This window comes from Brassica oleracea, chromosome C5 (genome assembly GCF_000695525.1).
Source record: "Brassica oleracea var. oleracea cultivar TO1000 chromosome C5, BOL, whole genome shotgun sequence".
In the NCBI taxonomy this organism is placed as follows: domain Eukaryota; kingdom Viridiplantae; phylum Streptophyta; class Magnoliopsida; order Brassicales; family Brassicaceae; genus Brassica; species Brassica oleracea.
In genome coordinates this window covers 3,416,077-3,444,074 of record NC_027752.1, presented here as the reverse complement: position 1 = coordinate 3,444,074, position 27,998 = coordinate 3,416,077, and the positions used below count along the sequence as shown (strand labels likewise).

Genomic DNA, 27,998 nt, shown 5'->3' with positions numbered 1-27,998 from the left:
AATATAATATATATATACTTTTACAACAACAGAAATGAAAAAGAATATAATATATACATAGTTTTTATTTTTATTTAGGGAAACTATTGTTTTTAGTAAAATAATAATTAAAAAAGAAAAAAAGAAAATGGGAAAAACCATATCTCCATGGATTAAAAACAACATTCACATTTCGCTGCTGCGCTTCTTCGCCCTCAGATTCTTCACCTCCCAATCACAGATCCAACACAATGCCTTCCCAAATTAGGGTTCCGATCATCGACGTCTGTTATCCTCTCCCGCCTTCCCGAATTTAAGATCAGCGCCGCGAATTTCTAGAAACTTTCCTCGATTAGGTTCTCCAGTGACGGCGTATTATCTCATCAGTTGACCTTCGCTTTCATCGCCAGATCGTTTCGTGTCTCGAGTTAGGGCTCGTTATCAGGCTCTGGTGTAAATGAATTTCAGCCTAGAGCTCAGTAATTTCTCTCTTCTCTCGTTGTAGATCGTGATTTGGGCTTCTAGGGTTTCGATTACTGGTGCCTCGGGTTTGTGATAGCTTAATCGAATTCGGAACTCCCTGCACGTGTAAAGAAGAATCTTCTAGGGGATGTTTGGTTCTACAGTGGATACCAGCCGTGGAAACAGCGCTGCCTCAGGGCAGCAGCTTCTTACTCCGACTCGCTTCGTGTGGCCTTATGGAGGTAGAAGGGTCTTCCTTAGCGGATCTTTCACAAGGTGAGGTGACTTGTGCTAAGGACTAGGATAGTTGCTTTGTGATTATCTGCTCTGTATAGTGTATAGACTGACTTTTGAAATGGGAATGCGAACAGGTGGACGGAACATGTGCCAATGTCACCACTTGAGGGCTGCCCTACTGTTTTTCAAGTCATTTGCAACTTGACTCCGGGTTATCATCAGGTTAATAATTTGAACTTTGATCTCTTTCATAACTATTTCTTCATCCCTGCTGGAGAATTTTAAGTCCTTATAGACTCTGTGACATCCATGATACAATATGCATGAGAACTATATATATACATCTGTTATAGTTGATTACATTCGCTTCAAGTAGTAATATGAACGTGGCTATTAAGACCTGAGATGCTTAAGAAGCCTCTGATGTAACATCCACTTATTTCATTTTCATGCAGTATAAGTTTTATGTTGATGGGGAATGGCGGCACGATGAGCACCAACCATTTGTAAACGCAAATGGTGGAGTAATGAATACGATATTTATAACTGGACCAGATATGCCTCCCGCTGCTTTTAGCCCATCGAACATGGATGTGGATGATTTCTCCCAGAGAGTGGTAAGGGATTTGATGACCTTTTATTTTCCAGAAAATGCAGTGTTATGATTTGTTTGTTTTCTTAGTAGTAGCAGCTTAGTAGTTTCTGTTGTGTTTCGAATATTTAAATACGACGCTTCATTTTTTTTCTTTCTTATTTCAAATCTGAAATCCTTGGAAGAAATATACCTTTTCTGCAAAAAAAAAGGAGGGAAATAAATAGTTTAGGATAATAGCGTTTTATTTGATATATATATATATATCAGGAGCCTTAAGTTCCATAATCCTCTTTAGACTAAATTTCAAATTGAATTTCTGACTCATTTTACATGGTGATATTATAGGTTGATCCTTCCCAGGATTCTATACCTAGGATGTCAGCGGCTGATTTGGAGATGTCCCGTCACCGTATATCTGCTTTATTGTCAAACCGCACTGCATACGAGCTGCTCCCTGAATCGGGCAAGGTCTGGTTTCTTCATTTTCTTACTGTTTGATGATTTTTGTCTTCATATCCTGTATATTATCGATGAGACTACCTTCTGTCATCTTAGCCGGAAATTGTCTAAGGTGAATGTAAACTTTTACAGGTTATTGCATTGGATGTGAATTTACCAGTAAAGCAAGCATTCCATATACTCTATGAGCAGGTTTGCGATATTTAATATTGTGTCAGCTTCTCATCTTTTTGGATGTTCCTCTCTCTGTCCCTCAGTCATGTATGACATTCTAATGTTGTTGCATCCCGACCTGAAAAGGGAAGGCAGTGAAACTTAAAAGAACTAGTTTCGTCTCAATTTATATCTTGATTGTCTGGGTTTCTGGTTTTTGCTAATTCTGGATGCTTTCAGGGAATCCCTTTGGCTCCTCTGTGGGACTTTGGTAAAGGCCAATTTGTTGGAGTTCTTGGTCCATTGGACTTCATTCTAATACTGAGAGAGGTTGGCTTCTGTAAGAAATTGTTCATTGCTAGAGCATTCCTTCGAGTGACTGATGTATCATTTTAAACTTTCCAATAGGAAATTTTGTTAACGTCAATAACTCGATGGGGAGATTCATATGCTTTACTGTCTGATAATAATACTACAGTGGGGGTTAATGATAATAGGTTGGGTTCACAAATATTCATATGATTTAGTGTCTAAACGTGGGATTAATTTGGAGTATAATAGATTTCCGTAGTTTTCAAGTATATTACCTAGAAATTTATGTAGATCTTTGATTAGGTTCCTCAGTATGAAGTTTTTCACTCTTGCGTGGTAATAGCAACTCTGTGAAATTGCAGCTTGGAACGCATGGATCCAACTTGACAGAAGAAGAGCTTGAGACGCACACAGTAGCAGCCTGGAAAGAGGGGAAGGCTCATATTAGCAGACAATATGATGGAATTGGGAGACCGTATCCTAGGCCACTTGTTCAGGTGAGATTCGTATTGTTGCTCTCTACCGCTATCACTGCTCATCTTTTCATTTAGCTTCCTCTAAATGATCATCTCTCTTGATTATCTTTTCCTTCTACGTTGAAAAAGATCTTGTTGTTATCTCGATCTACAAACTTTTGACGAGTGTTTTAGCAATCTAGACTCGCATATATCTGCGGTTGATTAAACGTTATAAGTTCAAAATAAAATGAATTTTTTTTTGAGCAACAAAATAAAATGAATAACAGGACTGTTTCACTTTTGGATCGGGAGGTTTATTCATTTAGGATTGTAACTGATTCATATATGCATGTCTACTTGTCGACTTGTTTACTAAATTATCTTTTGTCCGCTTCCATTTGCTTTCACTGACATATCTTTATCCTAGAAACTTCTATTGCAGTTTACACTTTTCAGTAAAAAGAGCTAGAAGATTTTCTGTTTTACCATTAATGTTTTCATAAATTGCAATCAGGTTGGGCCCTATGATAATCTGAAAGACGTTGCCCTGAAAATTTTGCAAAATAAGGTGGCAGCCGTTCCAGTTATTTATTCTTCTCTGCAGGATGGGTCATATCCGCAGTTACTGCATCTTGCTTCGCTATCAGGCATATTAAAATGTAAGGTCCTTCAATTGTGAATAAGATCATAAGGCACTGATAAGCGCTCCACATTGACTATAGGAGGGAAGTTAGAACATATAGTTGGAATAGCCTTCCCCAAATTTTAGTAACAGTTTTCTCTGTTGTGTATACACATTTGTGAAAATTTATGCTTCTTATCAAACACTTTAGCCCTAATGACACATAATACTCCAGGTATATGCAGATACTTTAGACATTCGTCTAGCTCTTTGCCAATCCTTCAGCAGCCCATTTGTTCAATTCCCCTGGGTACTTGGGTTCCTAGAATCGGAGAATCAAGTAGCAAACCTCTCGCTACATTGAGACCACACGCTTCTTTGGGTTCTGCGCTCTCGTTATTAGTTCAAGGTAAATCCGTTTTTGCTCCTGTTTTCATCAATACATTGGTGACGTTTCAATCGGATTTAAATCTTCTTCATAGATCGTTATCTTACCTAGTAGCTGAACATGCGGTGTTCTTCGACCTGTCTTATCAAAGTTGTGTTTACAGGAATATTATCAATTCAAATCAATAGATTTCAGAATTTCACATGATGCATTGCATGCGAGTCGGGCTACATCTATGTTTCTAATATCTTGTGTGTTTCTGGTTTTTACAGCTGGAGTTAGTTCAATTCCTGTAGTGGATGACAATGACTCGCTTATTGACATATACTCTCGAAGGTAAACATGAATCCATCAGTCGTCATGATCTGTCTTCTGCTTTCCAGTTCTGAAGCCGGGTGTTCTAATCACATATCTTTTTTCATTGGCCAGTGACATAACTGCCCTGGCTAAAGATAAGGCATACGCACAGATTCATCTTGATGACATGACGGTTCACCAGGTAAACAGAAGTCAAGATGCATCCCATGTCTCATCAATGTTATCTTTCAAGTCTAAGCTGAGCATTCTTCAGAAATTGTCTTTTTTCTAAATTGTGCGAACGTATGAGATAGAAGAATGAAAAGAGAAAGAGAGAGATTAATGTGGTAAAAAAATGTGTGTGGTTTCAGGCGCTGCAGTTGGGGCAAGATGCGAGTCCGCCTTACGGAATCTTCAACGGGCAGAGATGTCACATGTGCTTGCGCTCAGACTCTCTTGGTAAAGTGATCGAGCGGTTAGCGAATCCAGGTACGACCATCTCCTTCGATAACATCTTCAAGCTTTGACTTTGCTTTCATTGCACACACACATAAACATCATCAAATGAGAGAAGTATATTTATATTGGGGTTTGGTTGGGTAAAAAAAAAAACAGGGGTAAGGAGGCTGGTGATAGTGGAAGCAGGGAGCAAACGTGTTGAAGGTATCATATCTTTGAGTGATGTTTTTCGATTCCTACTCGGTCTTTGACTTCCTACAACGACAAAACTGTGCTACCTCAGAACTCTCTTTTCTCATTTCCTCAAAGCAAACTATCCAACAATTTGCTTATTTTTCTTTTATTATTGTGTTTTTTGGCAAGGAATCATGTAAATTTTCTACGAACTTGTTTCATTGTTATTTTTAGTTGAACGGGTTTCCCATTCTTGTGAAGGATATTATTGGCTATCGAAATTATTACTTGGTAGTGTGAAAGATAGGAGAACAATGTATCTTTTACTGAACAATATTTTAGTTTCCTTAACCTTCTCAAGTCTCTTACATCCTGGTTTTATAGTAACATGAGGAACCAACTAGACTATGGTCTTTGTCCTATTTGATACAGCTATCTCATACAGATGTAAAGCTATCTTGTCCTTCTGGTATGGATAAGAGAGTATCAAATTGGTTATGGAGAGGCACATCCTACACTTCCTCTTTTCTCCATATGACCGTTGCACACTTGTGGGCTTTGTCGTTACTGAATTGATGTCATGGGCTGAGCTCAGCTCCTTGTGTGCTTCCTTGTTGTGTACACTATCAAGTAGTACATCATCTTTTCGCAGCTTCTTTTAATGTAAAATGTATCATATCCTTGAGTGATGTATTCCGTTTCATGCTTGATCTTTTAACTCCTCGCAACGATAAAACAACTTCAGAACTCTATTTCTCAATTCCTCAAATCAAACTATCCCACAATTTGCTTAATTCTCTCCTTTGTTATTGTGTGTTTTTTTTGCAAGGAATCATGCAAATTTGCTACAAAACTTTTTCATTGTTATTTTAAGTTGAACGGGTTTCCCAAATGTGTACTTAGTATCGCATCTTCTCTCAGCTTCTTTTATTTTCTTTCCTTGTTGAGTCTTCGCTTCAAAGCTTAGTGTTATGTGCATTAGTTCACAGGGACAATATAAAGGACTTAGAGACTTGAGGGAATGCAAGCGAATGCTAATCATATTTATTATGACATGTAAAAGCAACTGCAACAACTATCAAGTTAAAGTTGTGATGAATTTTCTCTATTAAGAGACTATAACAAGTGTTATATATTGATTTATGATTATGGAGGTGTCATTAGGCAGGCGTGGGCATATTAACCGAAACCCAAACCCGAAAAACCCAAACTTAAAACAGAACCGAAATTAAAAAAACCTGAATGGGTTTAGGATTCAATCAGTCCGGATACCCGTACCCGATCGGTTATATCTGATACCCGAACTAATTATCCGAAGTACGCAAATATATATATTACCAATCCTAAACTTACATCTTTCATTCTCATTCATCTTTTCGTCTTCTCCTTCTTCAACGTATATGTTCAGTACATACTCAAACTCATTTTATAACCGATTACATGTATGAATCACTATACTTTGCGCTTTTGATTTATGTTTGATTACAAGTAGGATTGCAATTTGTTTTCTCTTTGCTCTTTACACATGCATGAACTCAGACATTCATGATTATCCAGGTTTGATTTCTGTTTGATTTTGATGTCTATTTGATTTTGATTTATGAATAGATGGATTCTTTACCATTTTCTATTCAAGATAATACAAATAGAAATTATACGAATAAAAAAATACAGGCTTGTGTTCTTCAACATCTTATATTAAGTTGTTCAGTCTTTTAATTTCAACATTAATGTTTCTGGTCTTACAGGATCAAATCAAGGATACATGAAATTTTTTTATTATTTGTTACACAGTTCGGTTATACCCAAAATAACCTGAACCTGAACTTTAAAAACCCGAACCCGATCAGAATTATAAAATAACCGAATGGGTTCTGCACTTCTCCATCCGAAAACCCGAAAATCCGAAGCATCCGATCCGAACGGATATCCGAACGTCCATGCCTAGGTGTCACTGTCGTGTTTTTCCATTTCATTTGCGTGACACGTTCTTGCTCTCGATCTTACCCACACTGATACTTCACGCTTTCGCTTACCAAAAAAAAAAACTCACATACGTTTTCGGTTTTCTTTCCCCTAAAAGCTTGACTTTGAAGCGAGTGTTGCTCTCTCTCTCTCTCTCCAGTCCAGCTAAGTTTCTTCAACTTTGCAACGAAGCGACGACACGTTGCACCACCATCCCAGGAACCTTTGATCAGAAACAACAATGTCGCAGATCGGAAAGACGCTACTCGATTCCGGCTGGCTAGCTGCCAGATCAACAGAAGTTAACGACGACGGCGAGCAGCTCACCACCACCAATCCGCCGTCTCTCGGTCCCAAATCTCCGTGGATGGAAGCCGCCGTACCCGGAACGTAATCTCCACTCCCCCCCCCCCCCCCCCCTCTTCTCAATTCTAAATCAATTAATCAAAAGTAATCGTAATGATCAATCCGATCTCTAACGCGGATAGTTAACTCAGTGAAAGTCAACCAATTAAACAAAGTCAATCTTATCATTATTCCCCCACTTGATTAGTTGATGATTTGTTGAATTGACTCTACTGTTCACAGTGTTTTGGGCACCTTGTTGAAGAACAAATCAATTCCAGATCCTTTCTACGGACTAGAAAATGAGACCATCACTGACATTGCCGATTCCGGAAGGGACTACTACACTTTCTGGTTCTCCACACACTTCCAATGTAAACGGGTGAGAGCGCGCGCAGTTGTTGAATCAATATGTGACAATCCATCCCGCTTACTCGGAACCTGGCTCACAGCCCTGCAGGACACCACATCCACCACTAGGTTATTGGTGCGCTTAGTGTTACTCGAACCCAAAACCTCACCCTTTAACAACACTGCTCCTGGATGAATTGTCATGTGGGAGAGTTGTTAAAGGGTGAGTTCTTGGTTTCGAGTAATGCCAACCGCACCAACAACTAATTATGGAGTCAGTGAAGAGGACTCATAAGTGAGGGGTTGAGGTTGATGCCGTGTGAGCTGGATTCCGAGCGAGCGGGACAGATTGTCACACAATATGTGCACAAAATTGTTATCTATGTATACTTTCTTCTTTTTTGTTTGACGTTTTTTTTTTAATCGCAGTTGTTGAATCAATACGTGCATTTGAACTTTCGTGCCATCAACTACTCTGCTGAGGTGTATGTAAACGGCCACAAGATTGTGCTTCCCAAAGGAATGTTTCGCAGACATACACTTGACGTTAGTGATATTCTGCGTCCTCCTGATAGCGACAATCTACTTGCTGTTATCGTTCATCCCCCTGATCATCCTGGGACTATACCTCCCCAGGGAGGCCAAGGTGGTGACCACGAGGTACACCTCTCTCTCTCTTTGAGAAGCTCAAGCTGTTTTTTTTTTCGATTCTAGCAATCACTATACCTTATGTGGCTGAATATTTATGGCAGATTGGGAAAGATGTAGCTGCACAGTACGTGGAAGGTTGGGACTGGATTTGTCCAATAAGGTAATGTTTTCTTTTTGCTAGAAGATTGAGCTTATCAGATTGTTAATGGCATTCATTCTCTCTGATATCCTTTTTTTTCTTGTAGGGATCGGAACACTGGCATATGGGATGAAGTGTCAATATCTGTTACCGGGGTTAGTTTAGTTGGTTTACATTTGTGTTTACAACTACGTTCTTACTAAATGTGCTATTAGGAACTGATTGTTTTTGGTTGCAGCCTGTAAGAATAATTGATCCCCATTTGGTCTCAACCTTCTATGACGATTACGAAAGGGCGTACTTGCATGTGACTGCTGAACTTGAAAACAAGAGCACATGGAGTGCTGACTGTTCTGTGAATATTCAAGTAACAGCCGAACTCGAAAACGGTGTTTGTTTAGTAGAGCATCTTCATACAGAGAATGTTCTGATCCCTGCTCGAGGAAATATTCACCACACATTTAAACCGGTGAGTGGTTCTTTTATTATATTACTTGTTTCATGACTTGCAACTTTTTGGGATCTGATTAAATTTTTGAGCACCTAAAAATGGCTTTTTATAACTGTTTATTCTATAAGCTAATGAGTTTGTGAATTACCAGCTCTATCTATATAAACCTGAACTGTGGTGGCCCAACGGGATGGGAAAGCAAAACCTTTATGACGTCTTGATCACTGTCGTTGTGAAAGAATTCGGAGAATCTGATTCGTGGATGCAGCCTTTTGGATTCCGTAAGATTGAGAGTGATATTGATAGTGTCACTGGTGGAAGGTAAGCTAAACGTATTTAAGTTTCAGTTGGAAATGTGTTGAATGCTTCTGTGGAGGCTCTGCATCTTGCTTTTTTAACATTTCCAGGCTGTTCAAGATCAATGGAGAACCGATATTCATCCGTGGTGGCAATTGGATACTGTCAGACGGGTTGTTACGCCTCTCCAAAGAACGTTACAGAACGGACATAAAGTTCCACGCAGATATGAACATGAACATGATCCGTTGCTGGGGTGGTGGGTTGGCTGAAAGGCCGGAGTTCTATCACTTTTGTGATGTCTACGGTTTGTTGGTATGATTCTAGAGTCTAGACGTATCATTCTTCAGAACTTTTTGCCATTTCTGAAGTTCATCTTACTTAAATCTCAGGTCTGGCAAGAGTTTTGGATCACTGGAGATGTTGATGGAAGAGGTGATCCAGTATCAAATCCAAACGGACCACTAGACCATGACCTATTCCTTTTATGTGCTCGTGATACTGTCAAACTTCTGAGAAACCATCCAAGCCTTGCTCTTTGGGTTGGTGGAAACGAACAAGTTCCACCAAAAGACATAAACGAGGCTCTGAAGCAAGACCTGAGGCTTCACCCTTATTTCACAACCCAACTGTTACCAGACAAGGATTCAGATCCTAGCGTTTATCTTGACGGTACCAGAGTTTATATTCAAGGATCCATGTGGGACGGCTTTGCAGATGGAAAGGGAAACTTCACTGACGGCCCTTATGAGATTCAATACCCTGAAGATTTCTTTAAAGACACATATTATAAGTATGGGTTCAATCCAGAGGTCGGTTCGGTTGGAATGCCAGTTGCAGATACTATAAGAGCGACAATGCCTCCGGAAGGTTGGGAGATTCCTTTGTTTAAGAAGGTTTCAGACGGGTTTGTGGAAGAAGTGCCGAATAGAATGTGGGACTACCACAAGTACATTCCATACTCTAAGCCTGGAAAAGTTCATGATCAGATTCTGATGTACGGTACTCCAGATAATCTCGATGACTTCTGCTTGAAGGTACATTTGGGATCTTGACCCTTTCACCCCATATTCTATAGCTTTGCTTAACTGAATGTGATCTCTAAGGTCGGCTGAACAAAGTTCATGAGTTGATTTGTTTTCTCCGTAACAGGCTCAACTGGTGAACTACATTCAGTACAGAGCTTTATTCGAGGGCTGGAGTTCGCAAATGTGGACAAAGTACACGGGTGTCTTAATCTGGAAGAACCAAAATCCATGGACTGGTCTCAGAGGTCAGTTCTACGATCATCTTCTCGACCAAACAGCCAGTTTCTATGGCTGCCGTTCCGCTGCAGAGCCAGTCCATGTCCAGTTGAACCTGGCAAGTAACTTCCTTGAGGTCAGTTTGATTCCATGTAACTCTTTCCATCACAATCTCTGTGAACCGAACCAAGAGTGAATAATATTAAATTATGAATTATGTAAATAATCCAAATATATCATGTACTCTAATAACCCCCACAGGTTGTGAACACGACTCCTAAAGAGTTATCAGATGTGGAGATAGAGGCATCGGTATGGGACCTAGACGGTAACTGCCCGTACTCCAAAGTGTTTAACAAAGTCTATGCGCCGCCAAAGAAAGCTGTGAAAATATCGGAGTTCAAGTACCCGAAATCAGAAAATGCAAAGCCTGTGTATTTCCTTCTTCTCAAACTGTACCGTGCCTCAGACAAAACGGTTATATCCCGGAACTTCTACTGGCTACATCTGCCTGGGAAAGATTACACGCTCTTGGAGCCATACAGAAAGAAGCGAATACCCCTCAAGATCACTTGCAATGCAGTTAACGTCGGTCCAGAGTACGAGCTGGAGATCAACGTCCACAACACATCTAGAGCCGACTTAGCCAAAAACGCTCTTCAGGACTATGGAAACCGCAATGTAGGTTTGCTCCAGAAGTTCTTTGGTAGATTTGGTGGTACTGAAGATAGCAACCGCGGATTGAAAGTGGTGGAAACGGAGGGATCTGATCCAGGAGTTGCTTTCTTTTTTCGTTTTTCAGTCCACAATGCAGAGGCAGAGAAACAAGACACGAGGATTCTACCTGTACACTATTCAGACAACTACTTCTCACTAGTTCCGGGTGAATCAATGTCTTTTAAGATCTCATTTGCAGCTCCTACAGGCATGAAGAAGCCTCCTCGTGTTATGCTTCGGGGATGGAACTACCCTGACGGGTTTACTGTTTTTGGTTAAGGCAAATTACTTTTTCTGTTTGAAACATGACTGCGCGTAACATGACTGCGCGTGCAAACTCAAAACACTTTCAATAAATGGAACTTTTAATACATCTTGTATTGGCAGCTCTCTATAATATATTAATATGCACCCAACACTCTTCAGATTACATAGATCTAGTACATTTAAAGAGCATTTCAGAATCATATATTCAGACCAAACCTCAAGTATACTCCAAAACAAGAGTCACATACATATATATACTAGTTGAGCAATGAAAAATCGAAAGCCGAGGATCAAGACCATCTGGGCCTGTTTCTGGCAAGTCTTGCCCGTAAAAATATAGCAGGAGAGACATGGAGCTTTTTGTACATGTCATTTTCCTGGAGATGCAAACCTCGATTTCTCTCTGTGTCGGCTCAAGCTTCTGTCTCTTGGGGATGATCCCGTCCCTGCCTGGCGCATGATCTCTGCAACAACATATACTAAAAGTCAACCAGTTGATTCACCAAAGTGTATATCACATCGATATTGCTATGTCATGTCGTAAAATAGTCATGTTTATTGATCTAGAGAGAAAAAAAAAACGCATTGTCATGCAAGATTTGACATCAAAGAAAACATAACAGACCGTGCAGTGTTCAAATCATGAACCTCACAACAGGGACATACCTTGTCGCTTTCTTTCTAGTTCTTGATCAAGCTCTTCCTTCCACTTCTTCTCTATCTCCGACAAAGCAGCACTGCAATGCCAAAACCAGACAATTTGAGCAAATAAAGGAAATGAGTCGAGAACCCTAGGTTAAGGTAAAAATTGCTAGACAAGTTGAAGAAAGCGCGGCAGATGTTTTAGAATTCTTAAACTTCAAATGTTTGGACGCATTCGTGATTACTATTCTCATCTATGGTTGTTAAGTCAGCACTTTGAAAAAAACCCAAAATGCAACAATTCTGCGACATAGAGGGCAGTTATAGTTTATGACATGCATGAATGGGACATAGTTCTCGCTTCATTGTTCCTACTGAGTGCCTAAGAGGATCAAAGGAAACTAACCTCTGGCTCTTTGATTCCTGTTCAGTGTCAACAATAAGACCCCTCCAGTCACTGACTCGGGCTGGTACACCATCCTGCGAAGCTTCATCACCTCCATCGTTCATATTCACTTCACGACTACTTCCACTTCCTGGGCTCTTAGTACAAGTAACTGTGTCTGTTGCTCTCGAGGGTGAACCACCAAGAGGACCCCGACTCGGTGACCTGCTTTTTGGAGGCAGTTTCAGGAAACCACGAGCAGTGTCCTCTCTTTTACTGCTACTTACGTTACTCTCCATGCCATTGGGAGAGCATGTGATCAAATTGTTGTAGTATTCTTCATATAGAGGCGTCTGTAACTTCTTTAGGTCTGCAGCCTGAAATTATTAGATTCACTCCCACGTTAGTGACTAACAGAATGTGATTTACGTATTGATGCCTATAAAAGTAAAGAATACGAGCGTGATGCACCTTTTCATCTAAGAAAGCTTTAATTCTTGATTCCGTCAGCTCCTCGTCATCTTCTGAGTATGAAGGTTGGTCAACTTCCATGCTCATTTTCGTCTCTTTCTCTCCATTACGTGGACTTTCGTCAAAATTGGGGTTCAAAGCATTGGACATATCACTTGTGGCATCACAGCTCTGTCGAAGTAAGATTTAATAATAAATGATGCTTACAGAACAAAATGAAACTCAATTCAAACAATAGTTGAGACTTGAACCGGTCATTGGAACTCTAGATGGAAATATGAAATGGTTACCTTCTTCAGATCACTATTATTTTCAAGGATAGGTCCTGTCTCTCCATTAAATGTCAAAAAATTGTCATCATCAATCAAACACATATCGTCTTCTTCGCCTCCATTATCATTTTGTTGCCAGAAATTGTTGTTTTGGATTGATTTCAAAGGAGATGCAAGTGAATAGTTCAGACTGCCCAAGTTACACATGTCTCCTACATCGTTGCATGTAGAATTGGGACTGAAACAAAGGAAGAAGACAATAAATAGTCAGAATCTTTCGTAACACCCAAAACATTCGTTTTAATACTTTTGGTTTCAGCCAGGTTTCCAGAACTTACGAGCACTTAGTGTTAGTTAACTGTGATAGTGTAGGAGTACTACCATTGTTCTGGAAAATAACAAAAATGGTCATATAAAGATGGCTTCAAGAACAACTTATATGATATTCATAAGATGGTCGACATGCACCCACCATGACAGAATCAAGATCAGTTGAAGCAGATTGCTTGTGTTTTCCCGTAACAAAGGGATGCTGCAAACAGAACAAAATCAAGAACACGTCTACTAAAACAAAAAACAAAATTCATTTCGGTGGTGCATAATTAAACTGTTTATAATTCACCTTTAGTAGCTCAGATGCCGTTGGCCGCATTTTTGGCTCCCTGCCCAGACAAATCAATGGTTCAGCAATCCCAAAGACAAGACGCATTAATAGTGACGAGATCTACTTTACAATCCTAATTTATTGATTCCGAAGCAAAGTAGCTTACTCCTGTAGACACTTAAGCAGAAAGTCTTTTGCATCAGAGGAGAGAGTATCAGGTATTGGAGGATGTGATTTTGTTGTTCCGATGAAGAAGATAGCAGCAACCTGAAACCAAGGTATGTTCACATGTAATCAAAGAAGCAAAAATCTTTACAACCAGTGAAAGGAAATAGATTACCTCTTTGTACTGTTGACTCCAAGGAGCCTTTCCAGTAACCATTTCAATAACTGTACAGCCCACGCTCCATATATCAGCAGAGCTGAAAACAATATCCAAAGTATTGTGAGAAATCAAAATTATGTCACCAGTACTTAAATAATAGCCACAGGCGTATGTGATATCAGGTAAAAAGCATTTTATTTCGTACGAGCACGCTTAAGAGCTTACAAGCTATGTCCAGTTTGAAGAATAACTTCCGGAGCCATCCAATAGGGTGTCCCTTTCATAGATTTTGCACCAGAGATTGTAGCCTACAGATGAAAACATGTCACTATAAAGAATATTTTATACAAGGCCAACTAAGAAATATAAGGTGAAGAAGAAAAAAAATGATTTGACATACCAACTCAGCTACTTGTTTGGATGCACCAAAATCAGCAAGTTTAATGCCTCCTTTGTTATCCACAAGGATATTAGCGCCCTGAGAACAGAGGAACAGAGAATATAATGGACAATAACTCAAGTATTCAAGAACTTTCAAAGTATGAGGAGAACTGTTACCTTAATGTCTCTGTGCATAATTGCATGATTGTGAAGGTACTCCAACCCAACAAGCAGCTGTTTTGTGTATGTCCGTACAACCTGATTAAACCACTCTAAACACTCAAGTAGGCCGAACAGTCTAGTAATACATGGGAAAACAAAAAAAAAAAAAAAAAATTCAAGTATGACTCACTGATTCAGGAAAAGGTCCGAATTTCTCCAAGAGCGAAGATATAGATCCACCGGAAACAAACTCGAGAAGAATATTCAGAGTGTCATCTTCTCTCACAGTGCCCAAATATCTCTAAAGGCCAAGAACAAATAACTGATTTAGATAACACAAAAAGAAGTATTGAATCCATCTGCACTGAGAGGAAAGAGGATATATAGTTACTAACAACTATATTTGGATGGGAGAGATTTTTGAGAAGCTTAACTTCTTCTTCAAGCTCCTGAATATGAGCCTTCAAGATAGAAAAAACCAAAGTCAAGTATAAACTCGATTGGAAAGGAGAACATAAAAAGGGGGTTTAGGGTTGTTTAAGAACCTGAGTTTTTTCCTTGGAAGCATAATTGGAAGCAATCAGAACCTGCGTAACAAACAATCAGATCACATCCATGAACAAAGGTAAAAAAAATCATTTCATCAAAGCTTTCGACTTTCAGAATCGTTTAGTAACAGATCCGAGATTGGTAAGTAAGTAACAAACAACTAAAAATTAGCAGCAAAAGGAACTTCCTTTTCTTTTTTTTTTTTTTTTTAATTAAGACCCGATTAGCTTCAAAACCAAAACCCTAGGTGTGTACCTGTTTGACGGCGAGAAGCTCCCCGGAATCGAGATTCATCCCCATGTACACCGTACCGAACGCGCCGCGGCCGATTAACTGACCTTTCCTCCACGAAATCGGAGGCGGCGTATCTGCGGCGGAAGGAGGGTGAGGCGGCGGGGAAGAGGAGGGTTTGATGAGAGCCCTGGATTTGCGGATGCAGGAGGTGATCTTATCGGCGAGAGCGCCGGGGAACGGAGGCTGATTCTCCTGGTTGTCTTCATCGCCGGGAGGACGGAAGACGAGAGATCGGCGAACGGAGCCGAAGAAATCTTGCATCTGATCGATTTGGGGGTTTTCACACTGTGTGTGAGACTCTTTTGTTTCTTCGTTCGGCTTAAAGTGTTAACGAGTGTGTGTGAGAGGGAAAAGGGCATCGAAACTATACTTTTTGAAATTAAAAAAAAAAACAATTGTATTTATTTTCTTTTTAACCCTATGGAATTTTGAGCTGAAACCAAAACTAATATCTAAAATTTTGTATTTTTGATATTCAATTGAATAAAAAAAATCTCATTTTTTTTTTATTTGCATGTCGTGTATGTGAAGAGAAGAAACACTAAAGATAATCGGGATAGACGCTACTCAGGTTTTTTCCGGACTGTCCTGATACCTGGATTATCAGAAAAAAAAAACACTAAAGATAAGATAATAAAATTTTTTGAGATTTTTTTTTTTTTTAGAATGATAAAGATAATAATAACATTCAAATAAATAAATAACTTTTTTTCTAATAAATAAAGAACTTGTTAACCCACACTTCTTTCATCCTCACAGAGTTACAGTTTATACGTTCTTTAGGTAATTCATCACTACATTTCTCTAGGGGTGTGCGTTCGTCGTTCGGGTATCCATTCGGGTTCGATTCGGATCTAATCAGGTTTCGAGTTTTCGGGTTTAAAGATTTCAGCTCCATTCGACTATTTTTAAATTTCGGTTCGGGTTCGGTTCAGATCTTTGCGGGTTCGGTTCGGATTCGGATAACCCATTTTAAATTATTTTAAAATTTTAAATGTTCATTATATGCTTAAAATTTCTCAAAATCTATAAAACAAAATAATATATTACTAGATCTCGATCCGCGCAACCGCGCGGATGTTTATTTTCATTTATTTTTATATAAACATTTTGTTTTCAATTCTACATTGGTATATATTGCTTCATTTGTTCCTAAAAAATCCATATTTTAGAATTTTCACATTTTTTAATAACACATATTAAAACTTAGCTATAAATGCATAGTTTTTGTAATTTTATATTTCCTATATTTTTAAACCAATAAGATTTTAAGAAATGCAATTAATGTTCTTGAACTTCACAATTTCTCATTATTAATTGACAAAAATTACATTGGAAATATAAAATATGTATCTTTTTGAAACAATTTTTTTCTCTAGAATATATATCTTTTAGGAACAAATGGAGTATAATATATATGAAGTGTGTCTATCAATTTTTAAAACATAATAATTTTATCATATATTTTTTTATTGAATTGGTTGTTTCCAAGATTACGTTTTTTTGCTTGGAAAAAATTGATAGTCATTTAGTTCCTATAATGTAGTAGACATATTATTTAGTTTCTATAATCTAGAAAGTGAGTTATTTAGATCTATAGTAATGATAAGATTAGAGATTAAATGTAACATAATTTTTTAGTAATAGGTCTATTAGGTTCATTTTTAAAAAAAAATCACACATGAGTTAATGAGTTAAGGTTGTGACTTCTCTTTTAATATATAAGATATATAAATTGTATAATATATGTCAAAATATCTAAAATTAACATATAAATTGGTTTGATTTGAATATTTGGATAGAAAATCAATAGATATTTCAAGTATTTTGGTGTTTTAAATATATTTTAGCTATTTTAGACATTTACTTTGACTATCTATATATATTTTCAAGTGTTTTAGACAATTTAAAAGTATCTTATATATTTTAGATGTTTTGTAATTTATATTAAATCTAAAAATAAGTAATATATTTAGATATACAAATCTATTTCGGTTACATTCGGGTACCCGAAATACTTTAGTTCGGATCGGGTTCGGTTTTGGTTCTTTAGATACCAAAATTTTGAATCCGTTGGGATATTTAATCAATTTCGGTTCGGCTTTGATACTACTTTTTCGGATCGGGTTCGGTTCTTCGGATCCGGATTTTTTGTCCGGGCCTAAATTTCTCCTTACAAGAAAGGATGGAATGAAGAACATAAGAAACAAACACTTAAGTTTCTTCTACAACACTGATTTTTTGAAATTATGATATGTTCTTCTCTAAGTCTCCTCCTTTCTTCATTCCAATTGGACTGAGACTAGAACTCTGCAACAAAAAACAAACAAAAGGACTATAAGATTTGTATAGCTTTGTCTTTCAAAGCTTGTGCAGCAACAAACTTACAGTTTCTTTGGCAAAGCTAATTTTCCGGGTCAGTTTGGTCAGGTCCCTGTTGCTGCTGCCACATGGGTTGACCCATATACGGGTTAGGTGGGTATGCACCACCGGGGTTACCCATAACCATTCCCGGGTTCCCTATAGGTCCAGTTCCCGGAGGCAAGTATCCATACGGGTAACCAGCAGCAGCAGCCTCAGGAGCAGTCCCTCTTCCCAAGACCTCATCCCTAAGATCCTCCCTAGGAACAATATCCACAAGGAAATCAAAAATATCGGTTCTAGTCACAGCAGCTGCTATATCATTCTTCTGAAGCGTCCTCCTCTTGTTCTCCTCCGTGTGGTTCCACGACCTTAGCGTCAGCTCCAAGATGAACATCTCGCAGGCCCTTGCAAACACAACGGGAGCCTCGGCAGAGATCATGCGGACGTCCTCGTCGGCTTTCATGATTTTCTTGATCCTCGCTAGGGGAAGGCTGTGGTTCTTGAAATCGGTTGTTTTCTCAATCTCTTTGAATTGGTTCTCCCAGAAGACTTGAAGCTGCTGAGTCAGCTGTTGCTGCTGCTGCTGTTGGTGGATCTGGTGGAAGGCCAGCTGGCCTTGTGGTGCTGCTGGCCCCACGCTCCCGGCTGCAGTGGTTGTCATGGGATTGGTTTGGTATGGGTTTGTGCCGTAGTTCATGGCTCCTGACTGTCCATGCTCTTGTTGATCCATTATCTATGAATAATAAAGACATAAACTCCGATTTTTAAAAAGTTTTTTTTAATCAAACATCTGAACATAATTTAAAAAGGAGATAAGGTTGCAAACAAATTAACAAATATCGAAAACAGGATCTAAAACAGCAATAAGTATGAATAGTGAGATTTATATAAAAATAAAAAAGAAAGTGCATTTAAATCTATCTACTTGTTAGAACTCATAAATTTTAGTTCCTTCAAAACAGTCAAACAGAGCAAAAGATATTTTAAGCCCTATTATTTTCCAACAACACAAACCATGTCTCTATTATTTTTTATCAAGTGCATGAATTTCACAAAAATATATACAAGAACAGGTCAGAACAAATAATAAGCTAACATGGGCAAAGTAAGCAGAGAGTATCGGGAAAGGAGAGTTACCCCTGACGAGTAGGATTTGTAAGGAGAATCTGAAAAGAGGAAGAGTTGGATTGTGGGGAAGACACTAGTTGGATACTCTTTGAGTTTTAAGATCTGGTACTCCTTTTTCGACTTTAACAATGAAGGAAATAGAAGACAACAACAACAGAAACGGGTGTAATAAGTGTGGAAAGCATTAAAAGGTGGGTGTCGTGTCAAGCGCTGGGCTTTTGTCAAGATTCTTGTGCTCCTGTCAGATGATGTTTCGTTTTTACTTTCTTTTACGGATATAAAATTATAAATTAATTATTATTTCTTCCACTCAAAATTAGTAGTTACTTCTTTGCAATAAAGAAATTCAAAAAGTAAAAAAAACTCAGCAGTGGTCCAAATATTTCTAAACCGGGGCATTCCGAGAATTGAACTCGGGACCTCTCGCACCCTAAGCGAGAATCATACCACTAGACCAAATGCCCTTTTACATGTTTTCTTATCAAACTATATCTTGGACAAGAATCAACCTACATAAAACATATCTTGTTTACTTTGCAGTAACTAATTAACTATAATCGGTTCACCAATTGGTTTTGAGTAGGGATAGCAATCAAGGACTTGGACCGCGGGTCTGGCCCGTAAAGGCTTGCTGCGGGGCGGGATTGGGCCTCCATTTGTTAAGCCCGCAAAATTGCGGGCCTCGCGGGACGGGTTCAAAGCGGGACGGGTCGAAAACGGGACGGGTCGAAAGCGGGATGGGCTTAACCTGCGGGATTTTAAAGGCCCGCAACCCTAAGTCCCCATTTCTGCTTTCGCCTAAAACATTGAGAGAGAGAGAAGGTGATTCGACGTTATGTAACTCTGGTGATGGTGGTTTCAGGGTCGATGATGCTTCCGGTCTCCCAAGCGCTTTCGATCTGCACTTGTGGAGCTTCTTCAAGTCATCATAAGATGTTTGAAAACTCACTTTCCACCGAAGAAGAAGATCTAGTTCCCGCAATGGGTTCTTCATAGTTTTGCCTATATGTATTTGTTCACACTATCATACATTTTGGAGTTTTAGGTTTCAATATATCTTTAACTCACTTCTATTATTCTTATTTGCAGAAGATGAAGTTGATGGTGAAGAAGAGAAATTTCTATCTTTTTGTCGCTTGTTGGTGATAAAGATGAAGAATAAGAAGTGTGATTGGTGTTTTCTTTTTATTTATTTTTGGGATTAGCATCTTTGATTTGGTGTTGGTTTTATATAATTTTGGATTCAGAAAACTAAAGCATTTGTTATAAACTTATGAGTTATAATATTTGGATTCAGCAACTAAAGTATTGTTTATTTTTAAAATGTTTGAAGGCTAGCAAAAGTAAATAAACTAGTGTTTTGATCCAACTAAAATCTTCAACTAACAAGTGTATTGCCTTATCCAATTCAATCATCAACTAAACTCACTCGTCATGAAACTGATAAAGGGCATTGAATCATATCTTGAAGCGTTCATGAGCCATATGTTTGTTTGTAATTCTATGTCCCGCGGGCTGATCCGCAAAGACCTACATGTTTTGCGGTACGGGTTTGGTCAGCCATTTTAAGGAACGCAGCCCGCGCGGACCTGGCCCGCCGTGACCCGCTCGAAGACGAGCCCGCTGCGGTACGGGACGGGACGGGACGGATCAACCTATTTGACTTTCCTAGTTTTGAGGAACTATTACATGTGTTTTCTTTAGAAAATATCACTTCATTTTTTTATTATACGAAAATGTAATTTCAATACTACTAAACTTGATTTACAAGTGATGAAACCAAACAACAAATGAGATAACTACTAGTTTTTTTTCCAATAGCAATGAATGTACATACAAATAATCAGCATCATTCTTCGTCGTCAGTCACATCTAACAAATCCAAATACTCGTCGAGTTGCAATGTACAACAATCGTTCAATGTTTCACGAGAACCATTAACACGAACCATTTGATCATCAATCATACCTTTAGACATGCCCCAAGCCAACATCTCTTCTTCAGTGTGGTGTATCCCAAAAGTGTACTCTCCTCCCGCACCTAACTCCATCACTCTGAATTCGCAGTTCCCTAAGTTGTTCAACCGCTCGAACTCTTCCACCGTCCACTTGAACCATTTCATTAGAAACACACGAGATGTCAGCCCATGGGATACGATCACTAGGTTTAATTCACTGGATGGATCCACTTGATGCCTATTCATGTCCACGTCTCTCCACAAAGACTCCAAGAAACCTTTCCAATGAGGTCAAACATAAAGATACTTGATTTTATGTAACGTAACATTATAATATCATTTTCAATATGGAAAACCAGTAAATTGGCAGCATAATCAACAAACTCGAAGATCAATCAAAGTACGTCTTCTTTTTCTCAAGAGTCAAAGTCAAAAGTCTTGAAAGTAGAGCCGACCAAATTATATCAACTAATGCAAACTTTTAAAAAAGATTTTAAATTACTTAAACCATCTGGTAATGCCAATTACTGTAGTGATTTTATTATTTGAATTATCCTGATCTTCATACCAGAAATATCCAACACAAGTTTTCTAAGAAAAAAAAAATGATATTTCAAATATTAATATAGTTTTGGAATGAAAAACAATTATGTGGAGATATTAATATTAGCTATCTGAATATTCCGCTAGAGAGGCTGAACTTACTTGAAACACGATCATAGACGTCGGAAGCAGATTCACCCTCCGGGAAACGGTAAAAGAATCTTCCAAAACGTTCCCTCGTCTCCTTGACAACTCTCATCCTCTCTTCCACTTGAAAATTCCCAAAATCTTGTTCTCTGATCCTACACTCCTCCCTCACTCCTATCACGCGCCGCCTCGAGAACGCTTTCCCTACTTCCCTCAGCGTTGTCCTCGTCCTCTCGTACGGGGACACGTAAAAGTATACGCGCCAATTCTCTCCGCACGCGCCGCCGCTTTGAGCTGAGATCAGGGCTCTCATCTTCCTACCGGCCTCACGTGCCTGCGCTCGTCCTTCTTCGGTCAGAGGGATCTTGTGGTCGGGCGTGGTTGCGTAAGCCCCTTGGTCGATGTTGCCGGCTGACTCGCCGTGGCGCATGAGTATGATGCGTTTTGGAAGCATCTTTTTGTCGGTCCCCATTTTATTCTATCTACCTTTGTGATTTTAGCTTAATTATGTTTTGGTTTTATAGTGGAGAGATCGATTATTATTTATGCCTCCTTGTCAAAATTGAGAGCCCACCATTTGAGACCACGATCTCAAGAAGACGGCTACTATTATGTTTATGATCCCACTCCGTTTCCCATTGATTAGAACTTAGAAAGTTCTTTTGGGTGTAAGACTTAGCTCAAAGTTGACAATATGGTTTTATTGTTGAACTTAACTCATTTGACTATTTACTACTAATAGTTTTGGTTGGTAATACTAATTTGTAGGTCAAGTGGAGAATTTTTATAAGAAAATATTTTGCAAAAGCGGAGTTGTATATAGTTGTCCAAGTGGAACTGGATGATTTCAATGTTTACGGAAGACAACAACTACTCTTTTCAACATTATTCTTGCATGATGCGTATGTAATGTAATTCACGTGTTCGTACGATAGCGTTTAAGACGCAACTTGGCTAGTTTTCGTATTATCTTTACTTGTCTTTTCATTATCAAACGAATTTATATTTAAGCCTATCTTTATTTCCATAGTCATTTTTTTTTTTATAAACCTTATTGGTTGATCCGGCCGGCCTCGGGAAGAACGCACTTAGTTCTACAGAGTGGACTGGCTACCACACTGACCCGAGTTTGGAATACCTTCCGACTAATGTCAAGGATGAACCGATCATCTGTTACGATCCACCATGTAAACCTGAGTTTGGAATACTTTCCGACTAAAAAGTCGTTTCTAAGTAATCAAACCATGAATTGTTTTCCAAACAATTACATATACAAATTATTGTTGCCACTTTCCCATACAAAACTCGACCCACACAAATATCTCATTAAAACTCACAAAATCATAATAATCGATTTTTTCTCTTTAATTACAATAATCGATTAATACGATGATCATTTTACACAGAACAAAAATTATTGTACAGAGTTGGAGAACAATGCTTGTATTTCTTCAAGTGATCGGCCTTTGGTCTCTGGTACCAGAAAGTATACAAACACAATCGAAAAGGCTGAGACCATTGAGAAGATGAAGAACATCCCTTGAAAAATGAACAAAAAATACAATCAGTGACAACTTATTCATAATAGTAAATAACGGTAACTAATTATTGTTGTTATGTGTTTGTATGATTATATTTACGTATGTACCTGATGCATTCCATTCCAGCATGAAATTGAAAGTATAAGTGACAATCCAACCAAACAGCCAATTAGTCACGGTAACTAAGGTTCCAGCTGACACTTTCACATTCATGGGAAATATCTGCAAACGAAATAATTTCTTATTAATTAGATTCACAAAACTAACTCCCAACACACATTCGGCGGATTCAAGCTAAGTCACATGAAATATAAATGTTGGAATACCTCAGCCATTATAATCCACGGTAGTCCTCCCATTCCCAACGCAAATGTCACAGTGTGACCCTATACATTTCATAAATAAAACCACCAACGTTAACGACAACTAATCAGCCGCAATGAAAGGAGTTCATCCAAAGAATTAAAGATACAACTAAAACATTGTCATCTGTTTGTTATGGTAATTTTGTAAAAAAAAAAGGTTTTAAGGTTGTTACCAATACGCCGATGCAAGTGAAGATTGGAGTGAGATCTGGGAGAATTCCAAATGACTGCTCCATATTTAACAACGACAATAATTAGCTTAAAAGATTGCATATTAACTACATATACAATACTGTCACAAAATATTATATTCAATTCATATACGTATTTATATGAATATGGCAGGCTTAAAACTACCTGGAAACCGTAGGAAACACTTAAGAGCAAAGCACTTAACCCCATCGCAGCACAAGAAGCCTGTAAATAGAAAAATATTTTATTTCTAATGGAATGAAGACAAATTCATACTTAATATCACTTGATTGAGTTTAAAGTAGATCTAACCATTAGGAGCGTTCTCCTCCCCAGTTTATCGACTATGATTGTTCCCAGCATTGCTTTCGGAACCTAAAAATGATAGAAGAATAAATTCATTTTTCATATTGGAATTTCTCTTGTAAATAAAGTAAATAAAATTATATCTTGAAAACTTACCATCATCGTGGCTATTACAGATGTGCCAACAGCACTTGGAAATCCTGAAAGTAAACTATGTATGTTAGTTTTGTAATTTGGAATGAGCTATTTGCACATGTTGTCAAAGTGTATATGTATGAAAACTAAGTTACCTCCTTTTTGGAAGAGGCTACTTGCATAATAGGTTACACCGGCGCTCCCGCTCAATTGTTGCAAAAACATTAAGCCAACTCCGATCTGTATACAAACATATATGTTAACTATCATGTTTTTAAAAAAAATAATTGAAAACAGTCACATATCATTAGAAAGTAGTTTTTGTTAGGTCAACACTTACAAATAACGGATATGCATATCGTCTCCGAAACAATTCAGACATTCTAGTTTCACCATCGACTTCAGACATTTCTATGGTATCCTGCAAACGAAAAATGTTGAATTTGAAAACCAATACTGTTTCATCGTAGTTTTTTTTCGTAATAGAAATTTCATACTCTGATTGTGTTTGCTTCACGAGAAATGTCGACGTCAGGTCCTCTTAGACATTGCAAAGCAGTTCGGCAATCTTTATCGCGACCTTTTTTCGCCTGTCATATATATATAACAAGTTTAAAAACTCTCCAAACAAATTTCCAAACCAGTGTGATTGGTTAAGTTAACCGAAACCAAAACCATGCATGCATATGCAAACATAAATAAACTTACTAGCCATCTGGGAGACTCGGGAATGAAAAATATGCAAGAAACGTGGAGCACACATGGCACAAACCCTGGAAACATAAAAAGCACATTGTTAAAATTAAGCCGGTATGATATATACATTCTCTTATAAGTTTTTAATATCGTACCGACTATTGCTAATAATCGCCATGGAACGAAATTGCCAATGATGAAGAAGAGCGCAATGCCGCAATTTTGCATCAGCTGTACGTATTTTATAAACAAGAATGTATGTTATTTTTCAAAATATAACGCTGGACCAAATTAGGTTGGACCGGTTTGATCAATTTGGTTATAACATAAACCGGACCAACAAATAAACTCAGTTAACGTACTTGATTGGCGAACACAAACGAACCACGGACATGTTTCGGTGCGATTTCGGCTACATAGACCGGGATCTACACGAACACACAGAACTTTGTATCATTAACTCATCATTTAAGTAATTTTCATTTGAGGTGAAAATAAATTTAGAATGGTATAAATTACCACGTAGCTAAATAAACCAATGCCGATTCCAAGTAACAATCTTCCACAGTCCAGCCACAATGCGTCCTTCGTTTCAAAATATGATTATAAGAATAAATTTAATTCTAATAAAATTCAGAAATAAACAATAAAGATAAATAAGGGCAAGCAACAAGTAGACGAGAGAAACAAACCTTAGCCAATGCCATCGCAAGCCAGCCTGTAACGCAGAAGGCTTCGCAAAACAACATCATCTGTTTATTTTCAGAAAATAGTAGAAAAAGGTATGTAAGGACCGGTTCAGTAGTTGGGAACCGGTTCAACCAAACAACGAGAGTCGACAAAATAAATTAAAACATGTGTAATCTAATAACTCACCCGCTTTCTTCCCAGGACATCAGCGACTTTACCGCTGAATATTGCACCAATCAAACCTCCTAGTGTCAAAATCGACCCGAACATTGAGTACTGCATGATCAGTCAAGAGGGGTCAACTTAGAAGTCAAACTTAAAAATTGTTTATATTAAAATTTCGAAAATAGCATATTTAATTATAGGTTACCTCAGCAACTGAGAGAGATAAATCTTTGGTAATCCCTGATTGAGCACCCGATGAAAAACCCGCCTACAAAAACCAATACATCCAAATCAGTTAAGCTGGCTCAGAGCAGAAAAACCGGATGGTTTATAGTTAAACCGGGTATGAAATCGATGACTTACGCCACAACCGGAGCAGAAGGAGCCAGAGATGGCAACAAAGGTGCTGAGGAAAACAGAGGCGGTAACACGACATTCACCATCGTCGTCTTGAGCTTTCTTGATAACCTCTCTCGGGGATTTCCTCGATAATCCGGTTTCTAAGAAAACATCTTCGTTAGGGAACTTTCTCTCACGTTCTCGTATGCTTAAGCTCTTATTCAGTAACCCTTTCTCCATGCTTTTTTGCTGCTCCATTTCCAAAACAATCCTTCTTAGCTTTTCATGTTCGCTCTTTGTTAGGAGGATTTGGTATATAAAAAGAGAAAGTAGAGTTGTTGCTTGTGAGAGGACTTGGAAGTTTCTTGAAAGGTTCGTATGCAAATTGAGGATTGGATTCTTATCTACTTGGAGTAGTGGATATATCATTTTTTCTATAGTACGTCAGAAGCCATTTGAGAAGCCGGCTCAAAAGCACACTATTTTGAAACTTTTGAGATATTAATTTTTGCTTTGTCTAGATTCATTCATCTACACTGAACCTTGACTACTATTGGTTTAATTTCTACTTTCTATTTTGCTTATACTTCTATGTATTGTAAAGTGATAGTTTTCAGTTTATCTCTATACCTAAGTTAATTATATGATTATACATGCATCTCAAAAATAAAAATTAGTGTTTATGCCTATTTGTGACATATAGATTTTATATACTTCTTTTGTCAATATGTAAATATACTTAATAAAAATGAAAATAGTTGATTTAAGGGAATTTAATTTTTATACAGAAAATACAGTTTGTCAGAAAGGTATAAATATCTTTGGTAGAAATAGAATAATGGGAGTCAGTGTAGTGCACAAAGAAAGAAATATATATGTCGTTATCAATATATATATATATATATATATATCACTTTTTAGTTTTATTTTCGTAGTCGACCACTTTTTAAAAAAAAATTCAAACATTTGACTATTCTTTATATACATCCAAGGAACACAGCTTTGAAGTTGATCCATTTCAATTCATTAAGAATCTAGACAAATCTACCCGATTTATATACATAAACATTAAAATTATCTACCAAATTATATTGCATAGTTGTTGATATGGGTCCCTTGTGATCTATTCGGCCATAAAGGCGTTAAACAAGAATGTAAAAAAGGCTTCATGTTGGGCTATATGAACTAATACACGTCCTTTTATCCCTTTTGATTACAAGAAAGTGATCGGAAAACTTTGTAATAGAGAGTATCCAATTCTACTCAAGGCATAACATAGTGTTCAACGGGTTATTAAAGAATGTTGTGGCCTGTAATCTAGCCCATATCTTTCTTTTGCTCCATTTTCGTACCAAATATATTGTCTATTTAATTGGGCTTTTAAGCTCACACATTTATAGACCCATTTTAGTTTTTGTCCAGTCATTGAGCATATCGTAATTCACTATTTTTACTTTAGAACATCATCGACCCCATTTCATAATTTACTGCAAAATAGAGTAGCGTTGGAGATGCTCTTAGACCATAATTATCACCATCCCAGACCAGTTTTTTTAGGGGTGGGTCCCGCATATTTCACTGAAACCGGTCGCAGAAGTCGCAATATAAAAATCGTTTTTTTCTCGTTCCTTGTGCTATTTGCGGGACCCACTGATACGTGGCGGTCCGCGATTAGTTTTTTTTTTAATCAGACAAAAAAAATTAGAAACTCAAACCAGTTTTAACAATAATGATGCTCTTGGCACTATGCAATTTTACGTATACAGTACGCGACGCGATTATGGGAAGTAATCTACCAAGTAGTTGACTAGTTTGTTCCCAAATCCAAACTGAGTATTTTTTTAAATATATTTGCTTAACAATTTTTCCAATACTTTGAGTTAGTTCATCTTCAACTTTGGTTTATTCTTTTAACTTCTCCTAAGAAGATCGAACGTTATGTATCATGTTGGACCTTAGAAGAAAACAAAAATTATGGAATTAAGGTTTTACTTTGAAAAGAGGCATTGACTAGTCAGTGATTAAGTGACTGGACTATACTGTGACTGTCTATTCGATTAGCGATTTCTAGAACAACTTTCTAATTAAAAAACAACAACCAAATCGACGAGATCATGGAAACAGAAGAAAAGGTGATTCATGAGATCATTCCCACATGCTCGCTTTGTTCCTTTCTGAATTATTAATATATTTACATATCTTTCCAAAGTGATTCTGCTTCAGAAATAATGCTGAAGAGTGAAGACGTGCAAGTTGCCAACCACGACAGTTTAATAGTAACAGTATATAATAAGATACAAATCAGCTTTCTCATCAAGGAACA

General features: G+C 37.9%; 6 protein-coding genes and 1 non-coding gene across 7 annotated transcripts; 2 read left to right on the top strand and 5 right to left on the bottom strand.

The window, feature by feature from the left end:
- Nucleotides 1–146: 146 nt before the first annotated feature.
- On the top strand, nt 147–4,941 carry LOC106295985 (sucrose nonfermenting 4-like protein). Its single transcript, XM_013732012.1, has 13 exons — nt 147–717; nt 813–900; nt 1,134–1,295; nt 1,619–1,741; nt 1,865–1,924; nt 2,126–2,215; nt 2,560–2,694; nt 3,170–3,314; nt 3,513–3,686; nt 3,938–4,001; nt 4,095–4,164; nt 4,334–4,451; nt 4,578–4,941. The coding sequence occupies exons 1-13, from the start codon at nt 590–592 to the stop codon at nt 4,670–4,672; spliced, it is 1,452 nt and encodes a 483-aa protein (XP_013587466.1). The 5' UTR covers nt 147–589; the 3' UTR covers nt 4,673–4,941.
- Nucleotides 4,942–6,580: 1,639 nt separating this feature from the next.
- LOC106294903 (mannosylglycoprotein endo-beta-mannosidase) lies at nt 6,581–11,126 on the top strand. The gene is made up of 11 exons (XM_013730606.1): nt 6,581–6,950; nt 7,149–7,287; nt 7,686–7,916; nt 8,009–8,067; nt 8,153–8,201; nt 8,285–8,515; nt 8,649–8,818; nt 8,905–9,109; nt 9,187–9,831; nt 9,947–10,174; nt 10,300–11,126. The coding sequence occupies exons 1-11, from the start codon at nt 6,802–6,804 to the stop codon at nt 11,032–11,034; spliced, it is 2,841 nt and encodes a 946-aa protein (XP_013586060.1). The 5' UTR covers nt 6,581–6,801; the 3' UTR covers nt 11,035–11,126.
- A 36-nt stretch (nt 11,127–11,162) lies between these two features.
- On the bottom strand, nt 11,163–15,446 carry LOC106294904 (mitogen-activated protein kinase kinase kinase ANP1). The gene is made up of 17 exons (XM_013730607.1): nt 15,069–15,446; nt 14,810–14,851; nt 14,660–14,725; nt 14,455–14,565; nt 14,280–14,360; nt 14,122–14,199; nt 13,947–14,029; nt 13,737–13,818; nt 13,563–13,663; nt 13,415–13,454; nt 13,265–13,324; nt 13,131–13,180; nt 12,811–13,030; nt 12,521–12,691; nt 12,071–12,426; nt 11,689–11,759; nt 11,163–11,486 (listed from the first exon to the last, which is right to left on the bottom strand). The coding sequence occupies exons 1-17, from the start codon at nt 15,366–15,368 to the stop codon at nt 11,392–11,394; spliced, it is 2,007 nt and encodes a 668-aa protein (XP_013586061.1). The 5' UTR covers nt 15,369–15,446; the 3' UTR covers nt 11,163–11,391.
- Nucleotides 15,447–17,239: 1,793 nt separating this feature from the next.
- LOC106295064 (nuclear transcription factor Y subunit C-9-like) lies at nt 17,240–18,799 on the bottom strand. The gene is made up of 3 exons (XM_013730840.1): nt 18,609–18,799; nt 17,496–18,204; nt 17,240–17,417 (listed from the first exon to the last, which is right to left on the bottom strand). The coding sequence occupies exon 2, from the start codon at nt 18,199–18,201 to the stop codon at nt 17,512–17,514; it is 690 nt and encodes a 229-aa protein (XP_013586294.1). The 5' UTR covers nt 18,202–18,204; nt 18,609–18,799; the 3' UTR covers nt 17,240–17,417; nt 17,496–17,511.
- A 192-nt stretch (nt 18,800–18,991) lies between these two features.
- Nucleotides 18,992–19,063, bottom strand: TRNAP-AGG. The gene has a single exon. It is a non-coding gene; the product is annotated as a tRNA-Pro (tRNA).
- Nucleotides 19,064–20,373: 1,310 nt separating this feature from the next.
- LOC106295063 (phosphoglycerate mutase-like protein AT74H) lies at nt 20,374–22,109 on the bottom strand. The gene is made up of 2 exons (XM_013730839.1): nt 21,262–22,109; nt 20,374–20,834 (listed from the first exon to the last, which is right to left on the bottom strand). Exons 1-2 carry the CDS (start codon nt 21,716–21,718, stop codon nt 20,449–20,451), a joined length of 843 nt encoding a protein of 280 aa, XP_013586293.1. The 5' UTR covers nt 21,719–22,109; the 3' UTR covers nt 20,374–20,448.
- A 353-nt stretch (nt 22,110–22,462) lies between these two features.
- On the bottom strand, nt 22,463–26,094 carry LOC106295062 (sugar transporter ERD6-like). Its single transcript, XM_013730838.1, has 18 exons — nt 25,700–26,094; nt 25,542–25,604; nt 25,358–25,447; nt 25,174–25,233; nt 25,001–25,066; nt 24,844–24,909; nt 24,637–24,712; nt 24,494–24,558; nt 24,283–24,375; nt 24,126–24,206; nt 23,941–24,025; nt 23,807–23,850; nt 23,657–23,719; nt 23,510–23,569; nt 23,326–23,379; nt 23,114–23,173; nt 22,895–23,009; nt 22,463–22,785 (listed from the first exon to the last, which is right to left on the bottom strand). The coding sequence occupies exons 1-18, from the start codon at nt 25,931–25,933 to the stop codon at nt 22,661–22,663; spliced, it is 1,500 nt and encodes a 499-aa protein (XP_013586292.1). The 5' UTR covers nt 25,934–26,094; the 3' UTR covers nt 22,463–22,660.
- Nucleotides 26,095–27,998: the final 1,904 nt, after the last annotated feature.